General features: G+C 63.6%; 1 protein-coding gene across 4 annotated transcripts; it reads right to left on the bottom strand.

Annotated features, from left to right (window-relative positions):
* Nucleotides 1-13,424: 13,424 nt before the first annotated feature.
* Nucleotides 13,425-22,265, bottom strand: CYGB (cytoglobin). 4 transcript variants are annotated; one of them, XM_051838362.3, is made up of 4 exons: nucleotides 21,963-22,265; nucleotides 17,141-17,372; nucleotides 16,752-16,915; nucleotides 13,425-14,497 (listed from the first exon to the last, which is right to left on the bottom strand). In XM_051838362.3, the coding sequence occupies exons 1-4, from the start codon at nucleotides 22,097-22,099 to the stop codon at nucleotides 14,464-14,466; spliced, it is 567 nt and encodes a 188-aa protein (XP_051694322.1). In that variant the 5' UTR covers nucleotides 22,100-22,265; the 3' UTR covers nucleotides 13,425-14,463. The 4 variants fall into 4 exon arrangements, with proteins under 4 accessions (XP_051694322.1, XP_051694323.1, XP_089174024.1 ...); XM_051838363.3 differs by having other exon boundaries at nucleotides 16,740-16,915; nucleotides 21,963-22,255; XM_089317898.1 differs by lacking the exon at nucleotides 21,963-22,265 and adding an exon at nucleotides 21,450-21,879.
* Between the last annotated feature and the right edge of the window lie 97 nt (nucleotides 22,266-22,362).

Raw genomic sequence — 22,362 nt, 5'->3', positions numbered from 1 at the left:
GCTCTCACCTCAGGCCAAACGGACCTGTACCCGGCCCTGTCAGCCCAGGACCTCCGCCCTCGGTGCGGCTGCCGCCTCCGGGAAGCCTGCTCTGATAACCTCCGCCCACATCCTCCGAGCCTGGGCCGGGTCTGTCGTCTGCCGGCGGCCGCAGCTGGTGCTGGCCTGCAAAGCAGCAGCCCCGTGCTTTCTGACCGTGGGAGTCGGGAAGGCCTGTTAGCTAGGGGTCATCGGATGTGGGGCCGCGGTTCAAATCCTGCTGCTGCCCAGGGCGGCCAGTGTGGCCTCAGTCACGCGAGAAGTGTCGGGACCCCTGCTGGCCCTGCTGGCCCCGGGGGAGCCGAGGGCTCTGTCCAGCCCACCCCATCACCAATGGTCCTGGGCCTCTCCGCTCAGCTGCTCCACTGGGTAGGGACAGGCATCGCTCCCTCCCGCACCCACAAGTGGGACCCCACACCCTCCCACCTCTGCAGGGCAGCGGGAGCCAAGCTTGGTGACCTGTCCCCTCCTGCCCAAGGGCATTGACCCCAGGGCCTGCCCACTGGGTGTGACAGCGGCGGGAGTGGGGTGGGGGCCCCAGGCCACGCCCAGCCAGAGCCTTCTCCCTCCTCAGACTCCCAGGGCCTGGCCCAGCCTCTCCCCGGGGGGGGGGACCCAGGACGGGGACATGGGAGGGGCCTCATCCTGGGCCCTGCCCCCCCCAGAGGCCTGGCCCAGCAGAGACGGGCAGTTTGGACGGGGCTCTGGCCGGGGGGTGTGTGTGTGTCTCGTTTCAGGAGTGACCTGGGCGGGGCTCTGGGGTTGAGAAGGGAAGAAGGGGCTCCCGGCTGCTGGGGTGACCCAGAGAGAGGCGCAGGCACCCCCGACCCCACAGAGAGGACGCAGGCTGGGGGGGGCTCGGCCCGAAGCTGGGGGTGCTCCTCCGTCACAGACAGCGGCCGTTGGCTTTGCCCCCAGCATGTCCTGGGGTTCTGGGCAGATGGGGACGCCACCAGGGCGCGTGGGCAAAGTCTGGCGCTCCGCCAGGGGGAAGGGAGAAGCCAGCGCGTGACAGGAAGGGGGAGGGCGGCGGGCCATTCCGGACCCTTCCTGCTGACTGCCTCACAGTCTTGCGCCATCCGAGCCCTGGCACAGCGCCAGGAACTGACGCCGCTGTTACCACCCCATTTTAGGGATGGGGAAAGTGAGGCAGAGAGAGGGAGCCCATTCACAGCCTGACCTTCGAACTGCCACACCCGAGCCAGCTCCAGGGAAAGCCCCCGGGAGGGGCGGGGCGCCTGGTGGTGTTTCGGCTGACGTCAGGGACTCGTCCCCTAGGAGGGTGGCCAGCTGCCCGGCCATGCAGGTGCAAAGATGCTGACCCAGCCTTGGCCGCCACAGCGATACCTTTCCCTCCAGAGAGACAGGGGTGTGGTTTGCTGTCAGTGCAGCTGTGAAAAGCTGATACGGGTTATCGCCAAGGCACACTCAGCGAAAAGGAGCCGGGCACGGGAGGGCAGCCCCACTCGCCCACCTTTAAACAGGGTGCACACTGGTCGTCCACAAAGTTTCCGACAGAGGGGTGGGCATGGGGCAAATTGGGGGAGGAGAGAGGTGCGCGTTTTCTTGAACACCCTGTGTGTGTGTGTGTTACTGTCAGAATTCAGAGAGGGGGCCGGCGCTGTGGCGGAGTGGGTAAAGCCACCACCTGCAGCGTCGGCCTCCCATGTGGGCGCAGGTTCTAGTCCCGGCTACTCCTCTTCCGATCCAGCTCCCTGCTATGGCCTGGGAAAGCAGCGGAAGATGGCCCAAGTGCTTGGGTCCCTGCACCCGCGTGGGAGACCTGGAAGAAGAAGCTCCTGGCTCCTGGCTTCGGCCCGGCCCAGCCCTGGTCATTGTGGCCATCTGGAGAGTGAACCAGAGGATGGAAGATCTCTCTCTCCCTTTCTCTCTCTGTAACTGTGCCTCTCAAATAAACAAAAATAGATCTTAAACAACAACAACAACAACGTGGTGAGAGGGGAGCAGAGGAGCTGGAACTGGATTTGGATCTCGTCCGGATTCGGTGCCCGCGTGGTGGCTTAGCCCGCGGCATGGTAAAGTCCGCCCCGTGTTTTCAGTCTTCACGGCCATCCCACGAGGCGGGCTGCCATTGTAAAGCGAGAAGCCACAGCCCTTTGTCCGCAGTGGCAGGAGTGGGGGTCTCCCCAGCGAGGGCCACACCCCCGAGACCCCGTCCCGACTCACCCAGGCACCCTCACAAGTGAGCAGCTCAAAGTGGCTGCGATGACATTCCTTCGAAGGGCAGCTGGGAGTGAGATTCGGGCGTTCGGGGTCTCTCTCAGCGCTGATTGAAGATTCTCCTGAATGGGGGTGCTGACTCCTGCGGAGACCCGGGCCACACCCATTGCAGCCATCGGGGCAGCCATCTGTGCCAAGCCCTAACTGGGGAGGGTCAAGGCGGGGAGGCTGTGGGACAGGTGTCCCAGGGGCCAGGTGAGTGGAGCAGACACAGGCCCTCAGCCGCTCTTTCCATCTGTGCCCACCTGCAGGGGGCAGGGTCCGGGGGAGCTGGCCCGGGTGGGATGACGGTCAGGAACCCCCGGGGTCTCCTGTGGACCCCGGAGCTGGTGTTGATGGTGCAGCGTCTCCATCTAGTGGTGACAACTGGGTATTGCACCCAGGGACCCCAATGGGAACCTGGGGGAGGCGCAACCGTGCTCCTAGTACCTGCTGTCTCACTAGGGAACCCGGCAGCCCTGCCTAACTTAGAGGGCACAGTAAGACGTCAAAGTCCATGCAGCTGTCTCCCTGCCGTCCTGCCTGCCTCTCAGCCTCTCCCCACGTGCTTAGGACCTGGGGAGGCACCCTGATGGCCGCTTGCCGGGCAGAAGCCGGGGAGGAGGCTGATGGGGTAAGACACCGCCTGCTTCCGTCCCCTCCCCACGGCAGCCCCGAGATCCGCCTCCATTTGCTCCTCATAAAGCCGCTCTCATACGCGGTTCACTCCCCAAATGCCTGCAACAGCCGGGCTGGGCCAGGCTGAAGCCGGGAGCCTGGAACCCAATCTGAGTCTCCCACGTGTGTGGCAGGAACCCGGGCACTTGGGCCGTCTTCCGCTGCTTCCCATGCTCATGAGCAGGGAGCTGGGTCGGAAGCAGAGCAGCCGGGGCAGGAACTGGCGCTCTGATGGGGGAAGTGGCGTTTCAAGTGGCCCTTAACCCACTGCACTACAACAGCCACCCCTCGTTTTTATCTTTAAGTCGCACGTCGTAGTTATATACTTGTGTTTATTAGGCATTTATTAAACCAACATTGTACTTTGAAAGTTGACAAACACGGGGCAGGAATGAGGCCTTTACCCTGCATTCCCAGTAGGAACCCAACTTCCGAGGAGCCACATCCCAGCTGGGGCAGGAAAACCACAGAAGAGTCTGTCCGTCTCGGAGAGCCTGGTTTGCATCCTGGCTCTGGCTCTGCTCCAGCTTCCGGCTGTCGCACACTCTGGGAGACAGCAGGTGGCGGCTCAAGGCCACTGACCCAGGTGGAGTTCCAGGCCCCTTGCTTTGGCCTGACTAAAACATTTGGAGAGTGAATCAGAGAATGGAAGACCTCTCTCTCTCTCTCTCTCTCTCTCTCTCTCTGCCTCTCCTCTCTCTGTAACTCTGACTTTCAAATAAATAGATAAATCTTAAAAAAAAAAAAAAAAAAAAGGACTCCGGTCTCAGTGCACGTGGGTGAGTGATCCCGGCCAGGCCTGGCTGGGCCCTGTGGCTTAGGGTCCCACATAGGCAGCCGTGGAGGGGCTGGCCGAACCTGTAGGCTCCCTGGGCTCCCCTGCTTGACCCCAGGGTCTGTCACGAGGTTCTGGGCTTCCGTCTCCCTGGCTGCGGCCCAGAGGCTGGGCTGCTCCATGGGCGCGTCCCCTGGGCAGTAGCTCAGGTTCCCGTTGGTTTAATGCTTTGCAGTCACTGCCTTGAAATTCTCCGTAGTTTTATCTTTGAACTTGGGGTTGGAAGTGATGTCTAGCTGGGCGATGGTGCGCCCAGGTGGGCGGGGGAGATGCGCGTCCTTGGTGAGCCCCGAGCACGCGGGCTGGGGGACCGGTCCCACGCGGGAGAGTGGCAGGATCGAAGGGGCCCGTGAGGAAGGTGAGGTAGGAAGCCGCTGGCTTTCGCAGGGTGCGGGTAGAATGCACACGGGAAAGAAAACCGGTCAGATCGGGTTGGCGCAGCGTCTCGCCGTTCCGGCCGGGATGACGCACGCCGCCGCGGGGCTTGCACCAGCTGTGGGGAACAAGCTGTGTCATTTTGCTGACTCTGCGTCTCAGTTCACCGCTCTTGAATTGGCACGGGAGAACAGGCGTTGCGCAAGACAGAGACGACCCGTAAAATTCCTGCAAGTAGTTTAGACGCTTGTTACCAGATACAGAGCGCTGGGGCTGGCGCTGGGACACAGCGGGTGAAGCCCCCACATTCCATGCTAGCGCCGGTTCAGGTCCCGGCTGCCCCACTTCGGATCCAGCTCCCTGCTAATGCGCCTGGGAAAGCAGTAGAAGATGGCCCAAGTGCTTGGGCGCCTGCACCTTAAAGAAGCTCCAGGCTCCTGGCTTTGCACTGGTCCAGCTCCACAGCTGTTTGGGGAGCGAACCAGCTGATGGAAGATCTCTCTCCCTCTCTCTCTCTCCCTCTGCCTCTACCTCTCCCTTTCTGTTAACGTTACCTTTCAAGGTAAATAAATAAATCTTTTAAAAAAAATCTGGCTGCCCCTCCTTCTAAAGGAAAACATGGGTATGCCCTTGCCAAAAAAAAAAAAAAAAAAAAAAAAAAAGAGTCCAGGGCATTAAATCATGAGCTGCCCGGGCACTGTGGCCCAGCAGGTCAGGCTGGGGTGCACGCATCCCCAGAGCAGGGTCCTGCGTCCAAGTCCCTCCTCGGCTCCGGTCTGATCCAACTCCCTGCCAATGCACCTAGGAGGTGGCACGTGATGCCCAAATACCTGGGCCCCCGCCACCCACAATGGGAGACTGGGATGGAGTTCCTGGCTCCTGGCTTCAGCCTGGACTGGGGCATTTGGGGAGTGAACTAGCAGATACACGGTCTCTCTCTGTCACTCTGCTTCTCATATAAGTTAGAATGAATTTAAAAACACCTAAAATACGAGAACTGCCGTGAAGCAGCAGGTGGGAGATTCCGTCGTGACAACTCAATGAGAGGACAGCGACAGGACGAACTTTTTCTATTTCAGCCCCCTCCCCTTAAAGATTTATTTATTTATTTGAAAGATGGAGTTACAGAGAGGGAGAGACAGGAAGAGAGAGGTCTTCCATTTGCTGGTCCACCCCTCAAATGGCTGCAATGGTCAGGGTGGGGCCAGGCTGAAGCCAGGAGCTTCTTCCGGGTCTCCCCCGCGGGTGCGGGGCCCAGGCACTTGGGCATCTCCGCTGCCTTCCCAGGAGCACTATTGGGGGCTGGATGGGAGGTGGAGCAGCCGGGACTATCGGGCGCCCGTACAGGATGCCGGCACTGCAGGTGCTCGCCTTCTACACCACAACGCCAGCACACACACACACACACACACACACACACACCCGCCCAGGCGTCGTCACTGCTAGGCCAAGGCAGTCTTTTCCGGCCACTCCTACTCTGTGTCCTGAAAGAAGCAAATCTCCAGGTCTGAGCCAGCGCTGAGGCTCACCAGGCTAATCCTCCGCCTGCGGCGCCAGCACACCAGGTTCTAGTCCCGGTCGGGGCGCCGGATTCTGTCCCGGTTGCCCCTCTTCCAGTCCAGCTCTCTGCTGTGGCCCGGGAGTGCAGTGGAGGATGGCCCAAGTGCTTGGGCCCTGCACCCCATGGGAGACCAGGAGAAGCACCTGGCTCCTGGCTTCGGATCGGCGCAGCGCACCAGCCGCAACGCACCAGCCGCAACATGCCGGCTGTAGCGGCCACTTGGGGGGTGAACCAACGGAAAAAGGAAGACCTTTCTCTCTGTATCTCTCACTGTCTAACTTTGCCTGTCAAAAAAAAAAAAAAAATCTCCAGGTCCACAAGCCGTGTGCACGAAGCCAAGCGCATAAGCCCACACACGTGGCTGGCGCTGGCACTTAGAAGGTTAAGCTTGCGCCTGCAGCACCGGCAGCCCATGTGGGCGCTGGTTCTGGTCCCGGCTGCTCCTCTTCTGATCCAGCTCTCTGCTGTGGCCTGGGAAAGCAATAGAAGATGGCCCAAGTCCTTGGGCTCCTGCACCCGTGTGGGAGACCTGGAAGAAGCTCCTGGCTCCTGGCTTTGGACCAGCTCAGCTCTGGCTGTTGCGGCCATCTGGGGAGTGAGCCAGTGGATGGAAGACCTCTCTCTCTGTAACTCCTCTCAAATAAATAGATTTTTTTAAAGAAAAAAGTAAAAACAAGAAGCCCACCCACAGGGCACCTCCACCAGGGCAGGCAGTGGAGTGGGGGTCGGTGGTAGCCTGGGCTCCACAGGGCCTGGGGCTCCCTTTGCTTGGATCCCAACAGTGGCAGTGGTCGTGCAACCCTGCGACGGGCCCAGGGCCTCTGCCTCGCTCTCCAGAAAGCTTCTGAGTTGGTGTGATTTTAGTGCCTTCAAGGAAAGCCCCCCGGGGCCCACCCAAGGCAAGGGGCTTGTGTGGTTGTCAGCAGGGGCCTGTCTCCCTCCCAGACCTCAGGAGGTTGTATTTGGGAGCAGAGTCATTGCACACAGAATGAGCTAAGATGAGGTCATCCTGGAACTGGGCGAGGCCCTAAACCTGCAGGATGGGTGTCGTCATGAAACTGGGAAGTGTGGAGGCAGGGACACCCCGGGGCGGGCAGCCTGGGACCCTGGGAGGGCGCAAGGCCTGGGCGGGTCGCGTCTCGAGTCAGACAGAGGCTGTCACATGTTATCAGCACCGGGCAGTGAGGGCCAGCGCCGAGTCCTTGGGTGCCAAGGCAAAGTCACAAGGAGTCCCTCTGGGCCCAGCTGCTGGCGCACGCATCAGCCTGACACGCGGGAACCCGGGTCTGCACACTGGGACCACACGGTCTCTCTCTCACTTTTACAATTTATTTATTTATTTATCTTAGAGGCGGAGGGACAGAAATAGAGTGGGGAGAGAACCCCCCACCCACTGGTTCACTCCCCAAATGCCTTCAATGGCCAGGGCTGGGCCAGGCTACAGCCAGGAGCTGGGAACCCAGCCCAGGCCACCCACGTGGGCAGTAAGTACTGGAGCCGTCTCCCCTGCTTCCCGCGGTGCCCCAGGAGGAAGCTGGGTTGAGGAGGCGGAGGTGAGCGTGGGACCCACGCGCTCCCCTGTGGGATGCCAGGGCGGCGAGCCGGCAGGGCTCGGGGCCAGGGGAGCCCACACAGGCATCAGGGCCTCCGGCAGCAGCCACGGCCTCACAGAGCCAGGGAGGGCAGGACCAGAGCCTCAGCGAGATCCTGCTTTGGGGACAGGAATCTGGGGACGGTGGGGCCAGCACTGTGCACTGGGGTTACACCTCTGCCCGTGACCCCCGCAGCCCCTATGAGCACCGGTTCAATCCGGCTGCTTCAGCTCCCCGCTATGGTCTGGGAAGGCAGCAGAGGACGGCCCAAGTGCTTGGGCCCCTGCTACCCACGTGGGAGACCCGGATGGAGCTCCTGGCTCCTGGCTTCCGCCTGGCCCAGCCCTGGCTGTCGCAGCCATTTGGGGAGTGAACCATAGAAGATCTCTCTTTCTGTCTCTCACGCTCTCTTTCAAATGAATAAATGAATCTTTTTTTAAAAAAAGTTAACACTCTCTGGATGAGATTCCCCCTAGATTTCGGGGAGCCCTAAGTCTGATGACACGCACTCTTATGAGAGAGTGAGAGAGAGAGAGAGAGAGAGAGAGGTGGAGAAAGCCGCGTGACCACAGGGGCAGAAACCGGAGTGTCGTGGCCACAACCGAGGAACGCCGGGGCCGCTGGCCGCTGAGGAGGGGGAAGGACCGTCCCCAGGGCACTCAGGGCGGCCCCAGCGCCCGAGAGAAGCCACTTCTGTCGCTTTGCCCAGGTCTGGGCTCAGAGCTCCCTGCTGAGGTCTTTGGGTCCCCTCCCAACGACGGCCACAGCCGCAGAGCACGGCTTTCCCGGCATTCCCGGTTCTGAAAGCAGAACCCTGGTGCCCTCCTCCCGCACTGCATCTTGGAGCCCCCCACCCTCACCCCCAGCTTGGGAGCCGCCCCCCCCCCCCGTCCTTTCTCCTCCACCGACTCCATCATCACTGTGGCCTCGTGGTCCCAGGCACGTGAGGGACATTAGTTTTTATTTGAAACTTTTTTTTTTTACTTTATAAAAATTTATTTATTTATTTGAAAGGAAGTGTTACAGAAAAAGAGTGAAAGAAGGAAATTTTCAAATGGCTGACAAACTATGATTATTCAGACTTAAATATGTGGCAGGTATTTTCTTTTTCTTTTGTTCTTTTTTTTTTTTCTTTTTTTTTTTTTTTTGACAGGCAGAGTGGACAGTGAGAGAGAGAGAGACAGAGAGAAAGGTCTTCCTTTGCCGTTGGTTCACCCTCCAATGGCCGCCTCGGCCGGTGCGCTACGGCCGGCGCACCGCGCTGATCCGATGGCAGGAGCCAGGAGCCAGGTGCTTTTTCCTGGTCTCCCATGGGGTGCAGGCCCCAAGCACCTGGGCCATCCTCCACTGCACTCCCGGGCCACAGTAGAGAGCTGGCCTGGAAGAGGGGCAACCGGGACAGAATCCGGCACCCCAACCGGGACTAGAACCTGGTGTGCCGGCGCCGCTAGGCGGGGGATTAGCCTAGTGAGCCGCGGCGCCGGCCTGTAACTTTTTTTTTTACAAAATTATATTGAACATTTCCCCCCGTTTATTTGAAAGGCAGAGAGACAGAGACGGAACAATTTTCATCCCTAATGATCACACAGCCCGCGCTGGCCAGGCCAAAGCCAGGAGCCTGGAGCTCATCCGGCCCAGGGTGTGGGTCGGCGGAGCTAGAGTGGGAGCAGAGCAGGCTCGAACCCAGGTGCTCCGATGTGAGACGCACGTGACCCAAGTGGCATCTTAATCATTTCGCTGAACGCCCACCCCTACTATTAATTAAAAAAATCACGCTTGGGGTTAAAGCACCACCTGCAACACTGGCATTGCTTAGGAGTGCTGGTTCGAGTCCCGGCTGCTTCACTTCTGATCTGGCTCCCTTCTAACGTGCCTGGGCAAGTGTCAGAAGATGGTGGCAAGTCCTGGGGCCCCTGCCATCCATGTGGGAGACCCGGATGGAGCTCCAGGCTCCTGGCTTCGGCCTGGCACAGCCCTGGCCACTGCGGCCGTTTGGGGAGTGAACCAGCAGAAAGAAAATCTCTCTCTCTCTCTGTCACTTTGCCTTTCAAATGAATAACTCCATACATAAACCTTTCACAAGTTTTATCCGGTGAGTGTCCAGGCTTGCCCACGCGTGAGGCTCGGCGCTCAGGACGCCCCTGGCCTCTGGGCTGCCCTCCCTTCGAGCTCACGGTACACACGTCCTTCAGGAGGTGCCCTGACTGGGGGCACCCCGCTCCCTCCCACACGCACGGCTCCTCAAGTGATGAGCTTGGCTGGGCAGTGAGGAGAGGGGACAGCCAGGGCGGCCTCACCGTCACCCCCTGGCCGCAGCACAGTGCACCGGCCCGTCCCCAGGATGTCCTTGGAGACCACCTCCCCAGCCACCGCAATGGCCTGTCTGTGTCCTCCAAGGTGCTGCCAGGGTCAGCGGGTGATCCGGCCATGAGCCCGGAGCCCTCCTGAACGGGGCTGGGGTCACTGTCAAGGGGACCCCAGAGAGACCCCGGCCCCTCCCACCACGTGAGAACAAAGTGAGGAGGGGGCTGTCTATGGCTGGCACCCCAGACTCCAAATGTGCCAGCACCTCCATCTTGGCCTTTTGGGCCCCCAAAACCGAGGAAGGAATCGCCTCTTTCTCTTCCCTGGGGACCTCCCTCCTGCAGCCTCCCCCACCCCCGCCAGGCCCCTCTCTGCCCCTCTGCCAGGGCTCAGGCCGCGCATGGCTGGACCGCTGTCTCCCCACTCCATCTGGCCCCTGCAGACCCCACCCTGAACAGGCCTCGTCACACCCTGGGCGGCTCTCCCACTGCTGGCTGTCCTTAGGGCTCTGCACCCCAGGAGCGTGGCCGCGCAGCCGGCCGTGGCCACCCAGAAAATCTCTCCCCTCCCTCCAGCCAGCTTCAGGGCCCCTGGCTCCAGGGCTCACTCCTTTTTTTAAAAATTATTAATAGTGATGTCTTTTTTTTTTTAAGATTTGTTTTCTTGAAAGGCAGAATTACAGAGAGGGAGAGCCAAAGAGAAAGAGAAGGAGGTCTTCCATTCACTGGTTCACTCCCCAGATGGCCGCAACGGCCGGAGTTGGGCTAATCTGAAGCCAGGAGCCAGGAGCTTCCTCTGGGTCTCCCATGCAGGTGCAGGGGCCCAAGCACTTGGGCCATCCTCCACTGCTTTCCCAGGCCACAGCAGAGAGCTGGATGGGAAGTGGAGCAGCCGGGACCAGAACCGGCGCCCTATGGGTTGCTGGCACTGCAGGGCAGAACCTTACCCACAATGCCACAGCACCAGCCCCAGGCCTCTCTCTCTTCCCAAGCTCTGTGCTCAGGGACCTCATGCAATCCCCACTTCCGGTCCCAGCCGACATCTTTGCCATGCTGCAGAGCCCAGCCGCCTGCCACACACCTCCTGCCGAAACTGCCCTGCCCTGGTGCCTCCCCTCAGACAACAGCGGCTCCACTTGCCCACGTGAGCGGGCCCCGAGGATTGACCCCTGGCTGCTGCAGGGGGCACAGAGACCCTGTGGCGACAAAGCCAGAAGCCACAGGAAGTCATCTGGGGCTGGCGGCTGTGCCCTTTGCCGGTAACTGCGGAAACGGGGGCAGTGGTGCAGGACCACACCGTGGAGCTGGTTGGACCACAGGTGGGCGCCTCCCGCAGGGCAGCCGAGGGCTTATGTGGTGGCCTCGAATGAGAGCCCCGCCCACTCACAGGACCGAGAAAGGCTTGGGCCAACCAGTGTCTTTCCGGGGCAGGTGTTACCCCCGGGCCACCGGGACCCCCTATCGGTGCCCCCTCACTTCCAATGCAGCCCCCTGCCGAGCTGCACCCTGGGGGGCAGCACCCCGTGGTTCAAGTACTTGGGTCCCTGACACCCACGGGGGAGACCTGGACGGAGTTCCAGACTCCTGGCTTTGGCCTGGCCCAGCCCTGGCTGTTGACGGCTTCCAGGGAGTGAACCAGCAGATGGAAGATCTCTCTCTGTCTCTGTGCCTTTCAGATACAATGAAAAAAACAAAGTTTTGGAAAAACCAGTATTAATAAACGAACAACAGCGTCTTGGGGCTGAGGAGATGCCGAGAGGGCTGGAGGCCCAGGGCCCGGAGCTGCACCCCCACTCTGGCCACTGCAGCTTCCCAGGCTCAAGGTGCTGTGCTGCCCCACCCCCCCACCACTTCCAAACCTAAGACTTCTCACTTAGGGAGCCTGAAAAGCTCCTGACTCAGTGCCTCCAGCCCAAAGGGGCTGCCAGAGTCCCAGCTGTCACCCTACTGTGACAGGTTCCTTCCCCCAAGGAACCCTCCTGGTCCTGAGCAGGTGCCGGGAGTGGGGACCAGGGAGGGGCTGGGCCAGAAGCCGTGTGTGCGGTTTTAGTGGAGCATCATTAGCTGTTTCTCCTCATCCTCGTGGCTCACGGGTGGGTGTTCCCACGGGTGTCTACAGCGCTTCTTGCCTCTGGCTCCAACAGGGCTTTAAACCCCCGGGGACGGGCGACCCTGGGCGGCCAGTGGCTGCGGCTGCGCTTCCCGCCGCGGCCAGCAGGGGGCGCCGTGCAGCCGCTCCGTCGGGAAGCCGCAGCCCGCGCACTCCCAGGCCCGGAGCTCAGCCAGGGGGAGCTGCCCGGCGCGTGTGGCTCTTCGGGGAGCGGGCTCCCTCTTCGTGTGGGGCGCGCAGCGGAAGCCCAGGCCGCCCCCGACCGAGAGCCCACCCCGCACGCTCTCTCCCCTCGAACTTGCTCTGCCCGGGACCCAGGCAGCAGCCCCGGCCCCCCAGCCGTTCGCGACCTGCCAGTGGCGTCGTCCTGGGGGCAGGGATGCAGGGGACATTCCTGGGGGGCCAGGGGCGCTACGTTCCAGAAAGATCTGCCGTGGTGACCACCTGAGGAACAGTGTGGGGGGGGCTGACTCCTCAGATTCTCCCCGCCCACCTCAGGCCTTAGGTCCTCCCCGTCCCACCACGGCCAGGCCGAGCCCACCGGGACCACCCACCACATTGGTTCACTGTCCTCACTACTGCCCTGGCCCCAGCACCGTGCACCCTGCCCCCCACCCCTGCCTTGCAAGGTGGGGTTCACGTTCACTCCTACTTAGGTGATACGGCCGGGTGTTGTTCAGCCAGCACCCGGGACAGCGGGTGACCCTGCCCTGGGTGCCCCACTTCCCACCCAGCTCCCTGTGAATGCGCCTGGGAAGGCGGCAGAAGATGGCCCAGTGCTTGGGCTTCTGCCACCCACGCAGGAGACCCGGATGGAGCCCCTGGTTCGCGGCTTCAGCCTGGCCCAGCCGTTTGGGGAGTGAGCCAGTGGCTGAAAGTTCTCCCTCCCTCTGTAACTGTGCTTTACAAATAAACACATTTTAAAGATCGCAGCTCAGAAAGGCTGAGTGACTTGTCCAGGGGCGCACAGTGTGCAGGAAGTCGGGCCCTGGCCTGCGGTGCTGCCTCCCTGGGAGGGCATGGCCGGCTGTACCCTGCCGGGCTCGGCACAGCTCACCATGGCGCGGGGCCGTGCCCTGCTTTCTAAGAGCGGGGCTCACCGTCCTCTCCACATTTCCACCCTGCGTTCGCATGCTGCGGCCCCGGAGGGGGAGGCTGGGCCGTGCTGCAGGAGGTCAGACTTTCCCTGTGTGTCAGCTGACGCTTCCCAGGCAGCCCGGGCGCTCCCCCGGGGCACGGCTGCTTCCTGCCTCTCCTGCAGCCCACGGGTGGTGACCTCCTGTTCCCTCGGGGAGCTGACGCTGCCGATGAGGTCTGCAGGCCTGGCCCAGTGGGCTGGGGGGCAGAATGGGGGGCGTCCGGGAGCCGGGGGCTCGGGGAAGGAGCGGGCTTCCTCTCCCAAGCACCGCGGGCTGGGCCACCCGGTCCAACGTGCGGCTCCCCCCGTGTCCCCGCACTCAGGCCCAGGAGGCCAAGGTCACTAGGAGCACTCAGACCCACAGGACCCTCGATTCCTTCCTCACTGACCCTGCCCTTGCCAGGAAATTTCTAGAACAATAGCCCTCGTGACCCTGACTTAACAAGGGAGGGGCCCCCAGCCACCAAAGCCCCCATTCTGACGGCCTGGAGCAGCCAAGGCTCACGCGCAGGGGAGGAGGGACCTGGGGGAGGCCCCAGCCCCGAGCGAGGGAGCGAGGGAGCGGCACAGACGCAGGAGAACGGTTGGTTTAATGGCCCGGGGTCCGGCTACACACGGGAGAAACCACGACAGGACAGGCAGTTACGCGGATGGAGGAAGACGGCACGGAGGAACACAGGTGCAGCAGCCACAGCGGCAAACATCCCGGAGGACAACACATGTGACCAAGGGGCACACGGGGTGCGGGGGGGCTGCTGTGCACAGAGACCCACTGCCGGTCGGGGGCCGGGCCGGGCAGGGCAGCCCTGGGCCCTGAGGCAGAGGGATGGGGCCGGAGGAGGCAGCGTCTGTCTGGTTCTGCCACCTGCCGAGATCCCGGGGAGGGGGAACTATCACACAGGGGTAAGGCTGGCAGTGGAGGTGTCCCTACTGCCCCTCCCCCCACAGCATCACCCTGCCCGGAACCTCTGGGCCTCTCCGTCTGTCCTTGGCCATGGGAAGCCAAGTCAGTGAACCTAAGCCTTCAGGGGAGGGGCCGCAGGGGTGTGGGAAGCCGGATGACCTCACTCCAGCCCACGCTGCGCCCCTGGGGGACTCGCACCCGCCAGAGCCCTCTGCCCCCTGCCCCACACGCGGGCGGGCGGGCCTGCAGATACAGGTGGTAGGTATGTACTGTGCATATATATATATTATATATATTTATAGAGAGAGGTTGTATATAGAATATATCTGTATATACGGTGTGTGCGTGATCTCTACATGGTGAGACGGAGGCCTCCGTGCCGGCCGGCAGACACGGGGCTGGCTCCCTTGTCCTGCTTCCCGCCAGCCGCCAGCCACGTCGGAGAGTAGAAAAGCTAAGAGCGGCCCGGCTCTGCAAGGCGGAAGGGTCCCCGCCCGCCCCGCGCTGGGGTCAGCATCTGGGCAGCCGCCTCCCGGCAGCTCCAGGTGTGTGTGGGGGGACAGCGGCCACCGCGGAGGCCCCCTCTGGGCAGACGCATCGGGGATCCCTCCAGCTTCCTTGGCACCCGGAAATGGAGGTTCAAGGAGGGTCTTCGGAACTCGGCCTTCGCTCAAGGTGCTGCCAGGGACGGGGGAGGTGGGAGGGGTCCTACGGCCCCGAGGAGGGCAGCGTGGCCGGTGGGCTGTGGATGAGACAGGAGATGGGGGGAACAGGTTATGGGGAGCAGGGGAAGGGCACCTGGGGGAGGCAAGGCCGGGGCCTTCCTGCCCCTGAGCCCCCAGACCCCAGTTCTAGCGCCCCCTCTGCTGTGACCTGGGTGGCTTCCTGTACAACGTGGGTGATGCCTGTTTCGGCTGCCTACGGGGGCTGCAGTGCCAGGAGCTGCGTTAAGGGAGTGTTTCATGAAGTGGGCGTTTAGCCTAGTGGTTATACCTCCCGCATCTACACTGCCATGCCTGGGTTTGAGTCCTGTCTTCCGGTCCTGCTAATATGGACCCTGGGAGGCAGCCCAGATGGCTCAGATCACTGTGGGAGACCTGGCTTGTGATCCTGCCCCCCCCCCCCCGCCCCCAGCCATGGCAAGCATTTAGAGAACGAACCAGGGGACGGGAGTTCTGTCTGTCAAATTAAAACAGAAAAGTGTTTCGCAAACAACACGAGCTCTTTCTCTGTTCATGCTGAAACGTGGTGCCTTCTGTCTGGCCTGGCGCCGACCCCCTCTGGCCACCGTCTTCCCTGCCTGTGCGGGTGGTCCCTGTGGGCTCACTGCCTTGTGCCCCCAGCTCTGCTCCACCCACACAAAGGCACACACGCCCTGACCGCCCTGACGCAGAGACAGCTCAATAAACAGCGGCGCCTGGCCCATCCCTGCTGCCGATAAGAGGCGTTGGATGGAGCCTTCTAGAAGCTTCTCTGTAACTCCATCCCCCGCCCCACCCTCCAGTCCAGCTGGACCCTGGGAGGAGGGTGGGTCTGCAGGCCTGGGCCCAGGGAGACTGGGGTGGGGGGACACGGTGGGAAGGCTTCAGGGGACAGTCCCAGACGTGACAGCTGGGGGTGCCAGCAGGGAGGGTGCAGCGGCCCAGCGGGGCGGGCAGTGAGTCCCGGCCAGGACCTGGCGGGCTCAGTCTACGGCAGCAGGACCAGCGGCAGTTGAGGCAATTTGAGAGTTTCCTGCTGTTTGGGGTTTGGCGAGATCCGGGTCCCTGCGGGCGGGCGGCGGGGTGAGCAGGCGGGGCGCCGGCCATGTGTCTCTGATTCACTGGGGGCTCGCGGGCCGGCTCGCTCTCCCGTCCCTGTAGGCCCCTGGAAAAAGCCCTTTCTCTAGAAGCAGGAAGCTTGTCTCCTGGCTGTAAACAAAGCTGAGCTGCCTGGGGAGAGGGGTGGGAGGGCAGCCCCCTCCCCCCCTCCCCACCACCCACTGGCTCCTCCCGGCCCCTGTGGGTGACAGCTGGGGTGGAGGAGTGACCCCAGCCCCCGGCTCTGCCAGTGCCCTCCTTTGCGGGCAGGTGAGGCCCCCTGCTTGCCCCCTGTGCACTCCAGGGTCCACAGCGGGCCGGGGCCAGCTGTGTCCATCTGGATATGGGCCTCGCTGCAGCCAGCAGTTCCCCCGAGGCCTCCGCGCTGTCCTGGGGAGGAGCCGACGTGGGGGCAGGGAGCGGGAACAAGCTGGGGGCTGGTGTGGTCAGCGGCAGGAAGGGCAGCAGGCCTGGCCTCCTCGGTGGAGCCGGGGCTGGGGGGAGCCTGTGAGCAGGAGGTCTGGCCCCAGGAGCCCGGGGGAGGGGACGCCGCCTTCTCCATGGGAAACTACACGCAATGCGTCTCCAGAGCTGGGGCCTGAGCCGCTGGCTGACCCCTGCTTCCCATTCTGGCCTCTCTCTCTCCGTCCTACTCCATCCCCACCTCCGCCCCTCGGGGTCCCAGGGAGGCCCCAGAGCCCCGGGTCCGCTGGAGTCCCTGAGGCCGGCCACCCTCCTCGGTCCTGCCAGCGGGTGCGTGTGAGCGACACCCACGCGGGGTCCCATGCGGGCTCGGGCACACGTGTGCGTGCGCATGGCCACCCGGCCTCGTGATCCTGGCTCCAGCCCTTGTGGGGGCAGAGGGCGGATGGGAGCGGTGGTCAGCGTTAGATGGAAAAACAGGCCCGTGTGATCAGCACTTGGGGAGGGAGTGGACGTCGGAGCTGGCCTGGGCTGCCTCTGGCCACGTGAGCCAAGCTTCCCGCCAGGAACCTTGGGCCTCGGGTGCTCTGAACACTCCCTTACTCCAGCGAGAGTTTGCTCAGTGTTCCTGGCCCTGTGTAGCCAAGAGCAGGGGCCCTGGGCCAGTGCCCCAAGAGGACAGCCCCCCCGGGCCCCAGGAAAGATGGGAGGCCTAGGGGACAGGGGAGGACACGCCAGGGAGGCTGCCCGGCCCACCCTCACCCGCCTCCTCACGTGCTGGCGTTCGGGACCTGCTGTACCCAGCCTGCCTCCTTGTAGGCAGCGGTCACGTGACTGTAGATGAGGCCACGCAGCTTGGCCCAGGCTCTCTGCGTCTCAGGTGGGAAGTCGTTGGCAAACTCCTCGGCGATCACCTCCAGGATGACCCCAGAGAGGATCTGGCGGCAAAGGGAGGAAGGGGGTGTGAGCAGTGGGGCGCCCTGCGGCCCCCAGGCCCCGGCTGGCCAAGGATCTGGCCACCAGGAACCAGATGGCAGGCCCCCGAGGCAGGGCCGGCACTGCTCCCCTCCCTGCACCCCAGAGGCTGGGGCCGGGGTCCCCTGCTGCGCCCCAGGGAGCCCCCCCCCCCCTGCAGAGCCTGCGGGCAGCTGGGGCACGCCTACCTTAAAGTACACGGGCTCCACCTTGTGCTTGAGGGCGTGGGCTTTGCCCACGAGTGCCAGCACGGAGGACACCTTGTCGGGGTCATGCAGGTTCTCCACCACCGTGTTGAGGGCCCCCATGACCCGGCAGGCGTGCTTCCGCAGCTGGGGGCTCCGCTCCATCTCCAGCGGCTCCTCCATGTGCTTGAACTGGCTGAAGTACTGCTTGGCTGAAGGGAAGTTCACGAAGAACCTGGTGGGACGGAGGGGCCGGCGCTGAAGCCGGGCTGCCAGAGCAGGAGGACAGGAGCCGTGGGCCGAGGAGTGGGCAGGAGCCACGGGCCCGAGGTGTGGGCTGGTGCCACGGGCCCGAGGTATTGGCAGGAGCCACAGGCTGAGTTGTGGGCTGGCGCCACAGGCTGAGGTGTGGGCTGGCGCCACGGGCCGAGGTGTGGGCAAGGAGCCACAGGCCCAGGAGTGGGCAGGAGCCACGGTCCGAGGAGTGGGCAGGAGCCACGGGCCGAGGTGTGGGCAGGAGCCGCGGGCCCAAGGTGTGGGCTGGTGCCACGGGCCGAGGTGTGGGCAGGAGCCACGGGCCAAGGAGTGGGCAGGAGCCACGGGCCGAGGTGTGGGCAGGAGCCACAGGCCGAGGTATGGGCAGGAGCCACGGGCCGAGGTGTGGGCTGGCGCCACAGGCTGAGGTGTGGGCTGGCGCCACGGGCCGAGGTGTGGGCTGGCGCCACAGGCTGAGGTGTGGGCTGGCGCCACGGGCCGAGGTGTGGGCAAGGAGCCACGGGCCGAGGTGTGGGCAGGAGCCGTGGGCCGAAGCCACGGGCCGAGGAGTGGGCAGGAGCCCCGGGCCGAGGTGTGGGCAGGAGCCGTGGGCCGAGGAGTGGGCAGGAGCCATGGGCCGAGGAGTGGGCAGGAGCCGTGGGCCGAGGAGTGGGCAGGAGCCCCGGGCCGAGGTGTGGGCAGGAGCCACGGGCCGAGGAGTGGGCAGGAGCCCCGGGCCGAGGTGTGGGCAGGAGCCACGGGCCCAAGGTATTGGCAGGAGCCATGGGCCGAGGAGTGGGCAAGAGCCACAGGCCCAAGGTATTGGCAGGAGCCCCGGGCCGAGGAGTGGGCAGGAGCCACGGGCCGAGGAGTGGGCAGGAGCCACAGGCCGAGGAGCAGGCAGGAGCCATGGGCCGAGATGTGGGCTGGCTTGCATCTGCCTCCATGCAGGTCCCGCCCAGGTCGGCAGGAGTTCCTGTCCCAGGCGTCTGCACCCATTCGCTCTCTTCTCCCGTCCAAAGTCTACCCGCTCCTCAAGCCCCCAGCCGAGACGGCTCCGGAGTCACCAGCCAGTGTGATTCAGGGCGAGGGGTTTAACGTTTCTGAGCCTCAGTATCCTCATCTATAAAATGGGCACGGTCATTCTGTCTCCTGGGTTGTCGTGAGGCTGAAATGAGAAACCACCCGCCTCGTGCCCGGTGCTGACACGAGACACGGTTTTGGTTGCAGCTGAACCAAGCAGAGCCTGGTGTGGAAGTCGGTTCAGGCTGCCCGGCAGGGGCGAGGACACTGTCTTCCTTCTCCTCTCTCCACTTCCCTGCAGTGATCGTTGGTCATTTTATTTAATTAGAAACGGCCCTTGGATTGGCCTGCCTGGCGTGGGTCCGGCATTACGTCGTGTGTGTGCGCGTGTGCCTGTACCGGCATTACGTCGTGTGTGTGCGCGTGTGCCTGTACATGCGTGCGTCTCACCTCCCCGGCACGCCCGCTCCTTGCAGACCCCAGGCCCTCCTGGCCCCTGGCGCCTCCACACTCCAGCTTACCCGAAATGATCCGATTCCACCCCCCCCAAGGCAGCTTTCCTTGGGCCACTCCCATCCTCAGAAACCTTCAATGGCTCCCTACTGTCTACTGGACAAAGTCAAAACTCCTTAACAGGGCAAGGCAGCCTCTTACAAATGTGGGAACGCTCTCCCCCCAGCACACCTCGGTTCCAGCCAACAGCTCCCCTCACCAGCCCTCCGCGGGCTGCGTCTCCTTCCCGGCTAGCCCAGGCTGTCCCCTCCAGGCCCTCCCGGCTAACTTCCGTCTGTCGGGCTGGATCTCCGGCACCCTCCGCCCGGGCCCTGCGGCTGGCGAGCGTGCGGACAATCCACACCTCCTTTCCCAAGCGGGGCTGTCACGTGAGACACATGCACGGGCTCCGTCGGAACTTACATAACTTAACGGAACCCTCGGAAAACAGCCAGGCTGTCTGGGGCCTGTGTGCCGGGCGGCTTCACGCCGGGCGGCGTCCCCCTCGCCGATCCTTTGCCAAAGCGGCCCCTTAGCCAGAGATGGGCTGCAGAAGCGGGGGTGGGGGGTGGGGGCTGAGAACTTCCGGCCGGGCCACCCCTTCTGGCAACAGAGCTGCTGTATCCTTGTGGGCTGTGGGTGGGGGGAGTTCAGACGGAGACCAAACCGTTTCCCAGCTCTGAGTCCCACGCCTCATGGGACCCGGGTGAGGATGAGGGAGGCGGTGGGTTTGCCAGCTTTGCAGCGATGAGAGACCAGCCTGAAAAACCCCAATGTGGATGTCGCTGACCGCCTCAGCCTCTGGGGCTTTTTGGAATTGCAATTTAAAATTTACAAAATGCTCTTTCGCTTTGCCTTGCACGCGACAAGGTGCCAAGCATCTCAAACGGAGCGAGTGGGGATTCTACCCATTTTATAGATGAGCAAGCCACAGGCAAAGTTTCTTGAGCACTTGTTGTATACACAGCTCCCTCATCCCTGCCCCGCTGTTATCGCCATCCTGGGGACGGGAAGGAGCCCAGGAGGGGCCCTGCCACCTGCATAGGCTGCTGGTCAGGGGACCGTGCCTGGGGCCGTCGCCTGCTTTACACTCAGGCCAGGGTGTGGCCCTGAGGACAGTCCCCGGGCGTCTGGGCCCTCTTGATCCCAGCCTCCCCGGCCATTCCTGGGGACTTTCTCCCTTCCTGGAGGCATCTGGGCTTCCAAGAGAGCCTGAAATAGGCTTGTCTGAGCGTGGGGGGGAAGGCGGCCGAGTTACAACCAGGAGGGAGGGTGGGCGTTCCTCCCCCCAGGCCTCTTCCACCACCACCCATGTGGCCGCCAGGGGGGGCCTCACCCCACCGGCCTGGTGGGGATGAGTGAGGGGCAGAGAGCTGGTCTTGTGGATGTGTGTCGGGTGTGGGAAAGGGGGGGAGTTGCGACAGGTTCTGGGGACCCTGAGGACGGCTCCTGCCCTAACCCCTTTCTATCCCTCCGTCGCTGGCCAGGCCTGGGGCATGGGGCTGGCGGGGAGTGGCTGCCCCGGGCTCCGGTGGACATGAAGGAGTGAGCAGCGGCCCCAGCCGAGCCTTCGCAGATGAACGGTGGGCCTTTCTCTGAACACAGAGTGCTTTGGGTAATGCCTCTCCCAGCCCGGGCCCAGCCCATCCAGGAGTCAGAACAGGGAACCAGGAGTGGGTGCAGAGAGAGAGAGAGAGAACAAAACCTCCCAGGAGCCCAGACCATCCCAAACAGAGCTCATGGGTTCGGCTCCTCTGCACCCCTCCGAGGCCAGGCGCCTCGGCGGCACATGGCAGGGCCCAGGGACAGAAATTCCCCGGGGGTCTGGGAACCCTGCCTCATTTCCCCTCGGTGACTTCCGTGTGTGCCAGACCCACGGCTGCGGGGGCCCCTCGGGGCTGCCAACTCTGGCGCATCTGTGGCTCTGCTCCCGCTTGGAGTCTGTGGCTTCAGGATCCTGGCCCCTCTCACCCCCCCCCCCACCGCTGTCTCTGGGCCCGGAAGCAGCTGGCACAGACGCCCCTTCCTTAACTCATCGGAAGTGGAATCAGGGCAGATCGGCGTGCTGCGGGGTAGGTCCCAGGTGTGGGGGGAGAGCGTGATGGGGAGAAGAGGAGCCAGAGACGGGGCCGGGACAGGGCGCCAGGTGGGCATGGAGCTGTCCTGACAGATGCCAGTTTCGTCCCCTCTTCGTGCAGCAAGCCTGCCCGCTCCGTCCTCTGTCTGACAGCTCCCCTCTGCCACGGACAGGGGGCTTAGAGCGCCGGTGGCCTGGCGCCTCGAGGCCCGCACCCCAGGGACCAGCAGGCGTGGGAAGAAAGCATCGGTGGTCACCATGGTCAGTTAGTGGCTTGTGGGGCTTGGGAACAGGCGCTCTACAGGGATGCTGCCCGTGCACCCTGCACAGGTGTTGTGTCCGTGGGTCTGTCGGGGACACCTGGAGCCGGAATGACCCCAGAACCCAGGTGGGGGCTTCAGGGCGGGGCCCCTCTCCAACTCAGCGGGGGATGTGTCCTGGAGGATGGCTTGCTGCTCCACTTACCTGTGCCTCACCTGGAGCGCACGGCTGGCCGGCCCTCCCTTTGGACAGCGGGGAGAGCCAGGTCCCCCTGGCCTCCACTCTCTCGCCCTCTGCTCTGCTCCTTCCAGAGGGTTGAGCTGAGAGAACTCTGCCCCTCTGTGTCCTCCTCTTCGGTTGCACCTCAGTTTTCCTGTCTCTAAAATGGGGATCCCCTACTGCCCCAGAAAAATGTGTGTGGGCCTCACAGCTCGTGGGGGAGGTGGTGGCGGTGGCCAGGAAGGCAACCGGCTCAGAGTCTGAGCCAGGAGTTCCGAGGCTGGGGAGAGGCGGGATCCGAGGGGCCCTCCTCCTGCACCCCAGTGGCTGGGAGCCCTACCCCGGAGCCAGCAAGGGCTCATCCAAGGCTGCGCCCCACGCTGCCCGCGCTCTGAACGGCCTGGCCCCAGTCGCGGCTGGGGAGGTGACGCCGGAGCTCGCCCCCGGGCCGCGACCGCCCTCCCTGCACAGGGCCCGGCCGGCCGGGGTGACACCTACCTCACCAGGATGGCCACCCCCACGTCCTCGCAGTTGGCATACAGCCGGGCCCAGGTCGCCTGCACCGCCTTCCTCTCCGCCTCGGACAGCTCCTCGCTCCGCTCCCGGCGCTCCATCTCGCCGGGCACTTTCTCCATGAGCAGCTGCAAGCCCAGCCCGGCTTCGCTCGGCGGCGGCGGCGGCGGGGCGCGGGGAGCCGGGGCCGGCTGCGTGCGCGGCGGGCGGGCGGGCGGGCGGGCGAGGGGCAGAGCGCCGGAGGGAGGGAGCGCGTGTGTCTGTGCGCGCCGGGTGTGCGCGCGAATGTGTGTGTGTGAGTGCGGGGGGCGGGGGCCCGCCGGCGGGGGGCGGGGATGTGGTCTGCTGGGAAAATGTTTAAAAAAAAATAAATACGTTTCAAACC

This window comes from Oryctolagus cuniculus, chromosome 17 (assembly GCF_051225735.1).
Source record: "Oryctolagus cuniculus isolate XC-2025 breed Fujian yellow rabbit chromosome 17, ASM5122573v1, whole genome shotgun sequence".
Taxonomy (NCBI): domain Eukaryota; kingdom Metazoa; phylum Chordata; class Mammalia; order Lagomorpha; family Leporidae; genus Oryctolagus; species Oryctolagus cuniculus.
The sequence above is the reverse complement of the archived record's forward strand: the minus strand, read 5'-3'. Positions and strand labels throughout refer to the sequence as shown.